General features: G+C 44.3%; 1 protein-coding gene across 1 annotated transcript in view; it reads right to left on the reverse strand.

Moving 5' to 3' along the window:
- Nucleotides 1–7,870, reverse strand: part of tmtc4 (transmembrane O-mannosyltransferase targeting cadherins 4) — a 16,897-nt gene extending 9,027 nt beyond the window's left edge. Inside the window, exons 1-8 of the mRNA XM_056433827.1 lie at nucleotides 7,257–7,870; nucleotides 7,050–7,165; nucleotides 5,628–5,844; nucleotides 2,854–2,941; nucleotides 2,602–2,702; nucleotides 1,607–1,699; nucleotides 858–1,019; nucleotides 304–506 (exon numbers count right to left, since the gene is read on the reverse strand). Coding sequence (XP_056289802.1) covers nucleotides 304–506; nucleotides 858–1,019; nucleotides 1,607–1,699; nucleotides 2,602–2,702; nucleotides 2,854–2,941; nucleotides 5,628–5,844; nucleotides 7,050–7,165; nucleotides 7,257–7,418 — 1,142 coding nt within the window. The 5' untranslated portion in view covers nucleotides 7,419–7,870. The remainder of the gene's footprint in view (nucleotides 1–303; nucleotides 507–857; nucleotides 1,020–1,606; nucleotides 1,700–2,601; nucleotides 2,703–2,853; nucleotides 2,942–5,627; nucleotides 5,845–7,049; nucleotides 7,166–7,256) is intronic.
- Nucleotides 7,871–8,617: the final 747 nt, after the last annotated feature.

The following is an 8,617-nucleotide window of genomic DNA, read 5'->3' on the forward strand; positions in this document are numbered from 1 at the left end:
TTGAAAATTAAGGACATAACTAAGTGACCCCAAACTTTTGAACGGTAGTGTGCATGTTGAAGACTTCTAAGCTAAGCAATAGAACAATAAACCACTAAAAAAAAACCATCCTAAACAAACGTTCCCCGTGAACCAGTCCCGTATCTAAGCCGAGAGAAGATTATTAAAACTCAACCGAACCGTGGCGGTCGCACTGCGGTGGGTGCGGTACACGTTTCATAATCACGTGCGGGTCCGGAGAGGCCCAGACGTGTGCTTCGCCTCAGCGGCGGCGAGTGTGAGATTCAGGCCGTGCTCGCTTACCTCCTTCGCTGGCTGTCCTGCGAGCGCAAGGCTTGGCTTATCAAGCCTATCAGGACGCACCAAAGCAGCAGCGGCCACGCCGTCCTCCAATCAGAGGCCGACTTAATGAGGGGCACGCAGCCCATGGACCAATCAAAACACAACCACCAGGGACACAGCAGCAGCCAGGCATTCAGAGAGTAGTAGTAATTATAGTTCACAATCTGCCAATCAAAAAGAGGAGCGGGACAAGGGGGTGGCGGAGTTGGAGAAAGAATGAGGGGAGAAAAGAAGAGGGGAGAAAAGAAGAGGGGAGAAAAAGCATTTCAAATTCAGAGTAAAAGTAAGTTGGCGCATCTTATGATGAATTTGTTTTAAATCATCTGGGGCTGGGGGAGGAGTTTAAACCCAAATATTAGATTGGATTCGACCATTAGGGTCAATTAAATGTTGCACAGATCCCGACACACGTTTCTAACGTTGCAAGAGACAATCGGAAGGCTGCCGTCGTGCAAAGCTTTAGTTTCTGCATGTCACGTTACAAAAAAAGATGATTAAGAATAATTCAAACTCACTCTAAGAAATATATTCTCTGCAAAGGAGGCAGGGTTGTCGACTTCGGTGAACGCCGGCGGTCCAGTTCCCATGATCCACCAGCGTGCATAGAGCATCGAGAGTCCCCCGAGACCCATGAGAGCCAATCGCGTGGGCAGCCCCGTTCCCGAGATCTCGCTCACCTGTCGGAACGATGTCGCCAAAACAATAAATAAGATCAATGTTATACATATATATATATATTAGGGCTGTCAGCGTTAACGCGTTAATCTATGCGATTAATTTGGCCGCGATTAACGCACAAAAATATTTTAACGCAATTAACGCAACATTGTTTACTTCCGGTGTGCGTTGAAGTTTTTGTCTCAAATACACCTTGTTTTACTAATCTGGATGTTTCACTGAAGAAACAATTTATCATCCACGATATTAAATACCTCGCTGGCACTTTATATGAAGGAGCCTCTTTGAAAACACAGCTCTGTGTGAAGTTTTGTCTTTAAAAAGAAGAAGAAAAAAAATTCATTAATCGCGATTCATTAATTTCAAAATGTGCGATTAATTAGTTAAATTTTTTTTATCGATTGAGAGCCCTAATATATATATATATAGAGAGAGAGAGAGAGAGAGAGAGATCGTGAGTTCATACCTACAATGAAGCAACGCTCATACTGCTTTACGTAGATAATGTACGTGATGTGACATTAATCAGACGAGCATCATATACGACAGGAGGGGGAGGGGGGGGGGTATATGAACTGTAACTCACGTGGAGTGGGTTCCTCCTGAGGAGCAGCCTCTGGCTGAGTTCATACACATCAACATTACAGATCAGGAGGACATCAAAGGCTGCGTTCACACCCTGAAGGAAAATGCATAGAGGAATGGCATTTAAGAAAAAATGATAGAGGTCAGCTACTAAATGGATCTGTGGCTCCGACCGTACATTAGGAGGAACGAGACTTTGAGGCCTTTTCTCACTCGAGCAGGAGAGAAGAGATCACAGTCATTGACGTGTCTTTGTGTAATGTTAACATGTGACCTCATTGGTGCCTGTGCTCAATGTGGGATTTCCAAGAGTAATATTTAGGAGATTATGGCCCTTTCTGCACTTAATTAAGGCCCAATTGGACCCTTTGGGGCCCTTAACCTGCAGCGATTGTTCCCAAACTTTAGGGCATGCATAGTCAGACGCCCCTCTTGGAATGTGAAAAAGGATCCACATCTCTAGGTTGAAATAAAGCATTAAAATTAAATTAAAAGACTGGTCCACTGCCATTTGGGGATAAGGACATTCAGTCATTTATCAACTCAAGTGGAATATTGCTAAATAAAAACACGTTTAAATGACTTGTTGACAACACTGGATATGTGAGGACACCAGAGGACTCTCTTCAAGGATCTGTTGGTCTTAATTAGCTAGCATGCTGCTAACAGAAGATAGCTTTCCAAAGGGTGTGCAGACTAAAATGCAGAGAGGAATGGCATTTAAGAAATGTTGATAGGTCAGCAACTAAATGGATCTGTGGCTCCGACCGTACATTAGGAGGAACGTGACACTTTGAGGGTCTTTTCTCACGTGCGCAGGTATAAAAAAATAAAATAAATAAAAGAGATCACATTAATTGCCGTGTCTTCATAACATGTGAGCGTGTACGGTGTGTGTGAGGTCACGCTTTTGACATTGTCCTTACTGGATGTGATGAAAGCATCACACACACACACACATACATACAGAAAAATAAAAATAAAACGACTTCGTACCAAGACTGTGATGCCTTGTTCTTTGCAGAGCATCGCCACGGCACACAGCGAGAGGCTGACCACAACCCACCGGACAGAAAACCTGTCATCTCTGTCGCTCTCTGGGGAACAAAAAGCCGGGAGAAAGAAAAAACAACAAAATAACAAGCGGCTCCAGGTTTGATGCCGCCAATTTTTTACACACACACACATATCACACAGCACTGTATTACAGTTGCACGTGAAACGGAAGAAAAACAAAAAGGTACCTACCTCTGTTGAAAGCTTTGCAGTAGGTGAGGAAAGAGAGCTGGAAGAACAGAGCACACAACAGATCTGCTCGACCCACGACGCCCGCCACCTTGTTGAGATGGAGGAGGAGGAAGAGAGAAGGAGCGACAGAATAGAGATTAAAAAACAAGCTAGTTCCATCAAGTAATGGCCTCCCTTCAAACTCCTGCCTTTCGAGCGGCCGGCCCTTACGTCACATTTTCTTTCGCATTGCTAATAGATGCTAATTAGACTTTAAAATAAATATATTTAAAAGAAAATTAAACAAAAATACTTAAATACATATATTTAAGTATTGTCCTTAAAAGGTGTATTGGAGAACTATTGGATACCGTTTGGTAAAAATAGATTTTTTTCAGGTCCGTACATAAGATTTAAAACAAGTCTTTTCATGTTGTGTGCTTTGAATTTAGGAAAGTGTTTAAAAAAAAAAAATTCTACCTAGAGACTTATACGTCTCTACAACCCCCATTCAAAGACAAAGCAAAAATAAAAAAGACAACACCCAGAAAATTCAATTCAGTTTATTGCATATAGCCCAATATCACAAATTTGCCTCAGAGGGCTTTACAATCTGTGTGTGTGTGTGTGTGTGTGTGTGTGTGTACAGTACGGTTGGCATCCTGGGGTGGCCTGCTTTGATCCATACAGCGGGCCTAAGCCAATCGTCTGCCTGCCTCCCACCCCCCCAGGTCTCGCCCAATCCTTGACCTGCATGATTAAAGAGAATGGGGGGGCAACGCTGCCTTCCAGCCGCGCTTTACAGCAAACACACGTACGTCGGCAGGTCGATAAGCATCGCGACGCAGCTAATCATCAGCCAACGCCGCCGCACGCACCTCGGACCCCCCGCGCCGCCACTGAGACCGGACTTGTGTTCTCGCCCCCCCCCCCCGCTGCACGTTTAGTATTTCAAAACCTCCGGACGAGCGTGCCAAGATGGCCGGCAGCGCCGCTGTGGGGGAATCGCAGAAGAAGGAAAAGTTAGGTGGCGCGACGCCCACGTTCGAGAGAGAGAGAGAGAGAGGGCGCTGGCGTAGAGTGGGGACCCGATCTGGATCGACGCGTCATAACAGCGATGTAAAGTGAAAACGTTGGCTTCTTCTTTAAAAGCGCCACCATTATTTTGAAATGTCCGCGGCGCCTCGGTGGGACGCCTCCTTCCTACGGGGCGAGTGATAAAAAGAAATGTAACCGACTGTGTTAAATGGGCTTTTCATATCGCCTCGTGTCGATTGCAGGCCCCTTAAATTCAATTCAAAGCACATCCTGGGATGCCAGCAAATAAAGATCGTTGTCCAAATACTGGATGGACAAGATCGCATCGTGAAAGGCAAAAGCAGCTTTCGCTTGTACGCGAGAGTCGAGAAGAATCTAAGTAATGAGCTTTGTCGTCGTTGTTCAGATGCACTCTGGCTTTAGACTGAAATGCAATGATCACAACTTAAAATGCATTCACATCTCAGAGAACGCATCGGGAACAGAACATCACACTCCGGACTTCTGCTGTTACCGACGAAGAGAAAGAGACTTTCTGCTGCGTCTCATTCCGGGAGTGTAAATGAAAAAAAAAAAATTGGTACAAAACTCACAATGAAGGTCCAAACTAACACTTCGGGACACCAAGAGGCAAAAAAATAAGTTATATCGTACACCCAGGATTCCTTCAGGCAAGTTAAAGTCTGGACTCTATTCAATACCTCTCAAAAATAAATTTAGGATCAATTTTATAAGCTTCACTGCCTCCATTGAAGCACTTCCGGCACAAAATATGCCGCCGCGCCTCACTGCAGAATATAGAGTTACATTCATGATTGCAATGTCAGAAAGAAAAAGATTCATTGAGTCCTTATTTACTTTTAGATGTTTATAACAATTAAGTTCATTTTTTCAATCATAAATTAAATAGTTTATAAGACATCTGAAGGATGGTAACCCTGTCCACCATACACACAATATTGTTTGTTATCACGACTCACAAAAGCTGCTGTGAAACTAACGATCTGATGTGTTCAAATACAACATTTGTTTTTCTTCTTCTTTTTGCTGGATTTGGTGATCGGTGTTTTCTTGCACCATTCTTTTTTTTAGACACCATTGTGTAATTTCGATGGTTGTCAGATGTTTTCAGAAGGTGTGCAGCATGCGCTTGCTGCTATGCAGACAGACGACAAACAGCTCTGGAAAAAACTCTGGAGTATGTGCCTCCGAACGACAGAAAACAACCCGTGGCTGTGAATCGGCGTCACACACACACACACAGGGTTCTTACACATTTTGACCAATGGATTTCCAGGAGTTTTCCAGGACTTTAAGCCAAATTTCCATGACCAAACTGAAATCTCGGTATAAACATGAAAACTGTAGAAAATGTTGCGTATTGAGAGCTATCGCTGGCTTATATTTTGAGCGTCTTTCTTTAAAAAATATATTAATTATTTCAAACTCGGCGTAAATGAACATGTGATTTTACCAAATTTCCATGACTTTTCCAAAACTTTTATGATTTAAGTTTTTTCCATGACTTTTCCAAGCCTGGAAATGACCATTTTAAAATTCCATGACTTTTCCAGGTTTTCCATGACCGTACGAGCCCCGACACAGCCGAGTCTGCCGCTCCACGTTTGGTTCAGAGCTCTGGAGTCGCCGCGTCGACTGGTCTGTGTACCGACATTCATCCCGAGTGTGAAATACTTTATAGAAATGAAAATAAATGAGAAAAAACAAAACACTTTTGACCCCTCGACTCGACTTACGCTTTCCGTGTGGACCGGGTGGGAGGCGAAGAGGAGGGCGGCGAGCAGAGAGGTCTTGGGGGCGTGGTTAAGTATCCGGCCCTTCTCGTCATACGACAGGCCACCAATCAGGAGAGCGAACACGTCGATGAAGAGCGCGGATATGACGGCGTGGAGGGCGATGTTCAGCACGTGGAAGCCGACGGGGTGCAGGCCTCCCGCCAAGAGGTAGTTCAGCCTGCAGGATGGAGAGGGGGGGGCAACGTAAGGCGGATGTGGGAAAGGGGGGTGTATAGCATTTCTTCGTTTACAGGGCTTATAAATAGACAATAAAGTAGTCAATGAATATGAGATGCAAGTTAATAGTTAACTACAATTCCTCCTCGGGATTGTGGAGGTTGCTTCATGGCGTTTTGCCGGTTACACTAACAAGAAATAAATGTGATTTCAAAAGGAAACTTAAGGCAGCAATAATCAGAAAGGAAATTCTAGCAGATTAGGTTATTATTTAAGGTATTTAGGTATTATTATTTTACTTTTAATGTAAATGTTGTTTTCTAAGTCTAAGTGTTTTTGTGATAATTGATCATGCTTTACTGCATTTTATGTGTTTGTATTGTAATGTTTTTTTGCCTGGACCCCAGGAAGAATAGTCTCCACTACGGTGTAGACTAATGGGGATCCTTCATAAACAATAAACACTCGGAGTCTTTTTTGCTTCTTGGCAGTAAGTAACATTTTTCTCGGCCTCTGGCTTCTGGAGAATAATGCAACGTAGAGCGTTGAGCGTTAACTTTGTGCGTGCCCGTCGCTCGCTCTACGGGGACTTCAACTGACGACGACGACAGAAAACACTGAAAAAGAATTTGCGGTGGGCCCAGGGAGCCGGCGGGTCGGCTCGCTCTCCTGGGAGCCGTGCAGACGACCCGAGGCCGGACACTCACGGAGCCGAGGGCCATTTTTCCAGAAGCTCGCGTTTTAAATAACTTGTGTAAAAAATCATGTTTGTCAAGCACGAGTCCTTGTTTTCCTGAGCAGCTACAACCGAGGTGGCGAGTGCAAAGTGAGGACTTCAGGGTTCTTACACATTCTGACCAATGGATTTCCAGGACTTTTCCATGACTTTAAACCAAATTTCCATGACCAAACTGAAATCTCGGTATAAACATGAAAAATGTAGAAAATGCTTGTATTTTGAGCGTCTTTCTTTAAAAAAACATATTAATTATTTCAAACTCAGCGTAAATTAAAATGTGATTATAACACATTTCCATGACTTTTCCCAAACTTTTATGATTTAAGTTTTTTCCATGACTTTTCCAGGCCTGGAAATGAACAATTTAAAATTCCATGACTTTTCCAGGTTTTCCATTACCGTACGAACCCTGGGACTCGTTTCCCTTCTAACGATTGCGTTAGCGTCTGCGCTTGTGGATTCGTCACCTGAATGTCAGGACGGTGAGAGGTCGGTAGGATTTGTGACTGGAGTTGCTACTCAGGTTGCTCCCCCAGAAGTCATTGCTCCAGATGTTGTTCAGAGGCGTCGCTGGTCTCAAGTCCTGCAACGGAAACACAACATTAGATCGATGAGATGCTGTCACTGTTGATGCTGACATGGAGACACGTAAGCAACAGAAAGAGGAAGCACACCTTGTTGTTCACTATTGCTTCAGAATCATCAAACACAAACTCCCCGTCATAGCTGTTTATAAAGCACAGGAGTGCCACCAGGGCGACGGCGACCTTGGCCTGGACGGGAGCGAGCTTCGGGAGAGGTATCCGGTGATCCCAATACACTTCACACGGCGCCATGACGCACCGGGGCTCCGGTCATTCGGTGCCATCGGCCCCGAGGGGAAGAGGAAGGGTGCAGGCGGGCGGCGTCATGCTGTGTCCACTCGGCTGGGCGGTGAAGCAGGGGGCTTCACACCTCATCCTCAGCTTCGTGGCTGTGTGGCTAGTTAGCGACCGTGAACCGGCGGAGTGGCCCACCGGTCGGCGTTGCACTTTGTAACGGCTGAGGCGCGCAGGGGGACGTTACCGTGCACGTTAGCGGGCTAGAGAAGCGTAACTTTAGCATGTCTGGTTTAGCGGGCGCTGTTCCCACTCAACCGTGACAGACGCGCGGCGGTACATGTGTCGGTAACACGCGCTGTCTTCATCTAAAATGTGTGTTTTTTCCCAAAACACCGTGACGGTTTTCAGCCACTTAACCGTTAAGGCGGAGAGCCCGCGGCTGTAAACAAATACACACGCTCGGGCTGCAGCACTTCCGGTCTAGCGGAGCTGTCACGTGTTCACTTTCAGCCAATAGACGAAACCAGGATGAAACGGACTTCTTCTTCTGTTGTTTTCTTCTACTTCTTCTTCTTGTGCCAGCTTTTACAGGTCAAACAGAGAAACACGTACAATGTAGTCTGTCAAAGGGCTTTGTTTCTGTTATTAATAACTTATTTAATATGTTCTCCATACTTACTGTTTCTGTTTTCATGTAGTTTTTTCAAAAGTTTACTTAAAAATCCACCCTTTTCACTCCCCATCTATCTCTCTCTCTATATATATATATAGTTATTTATACTTAGCTGGCTATGCCTCTGACATATTGTTATTCTGTCATTGATTGTCTATACTTGTTTTTCTTTTGCAGAACTTCTGATGCATCAGATCAGAGATCAGTGAAAAATACTGTGAATAAAGCTGGTCCACTGTATGTGAACACACACACACACACACACACACACTCGTTGAGCATGTACTGCATGATGGTTTTAAATAAAATAAAGGTAGTTTGTATTGTTTCCGTCTCATTTAAGATACAATAAATTAATAAATACATTCCTAGGATGTAATTGGTTCTCTATCATTCGATCTCAGAGCAGACCATCTTAAATATGAGGATCTATATTTGAAGGTGGTATATAAAGGTTTGTATCCAGAACAGTCAAACCAGTGTTGTTGTTTTTTTCAAGTGAGAGGCTGTTCTTTTGTGGTTTTGTTAATGCTTGTTCCTA

The sequence above is a fragment of the Pseudoliparis swirei genome, chromosome 2, assembly GCF_029220125.1.
Source record: "Pseudoliparis swirei isolate HS2019 ecotype Mariana Trench chromosome 2, NWPU_hadal_v1, whole genome shotgun sequence".
In the NCBI taxonomy this organism is placed as follows: domain Eukaryota; kingdom Metazoa; phylum Chordata; class Actinopteri; order Perciformes; family Liparidae; genus Pseudoliparis; species Pseudoliparis swirei.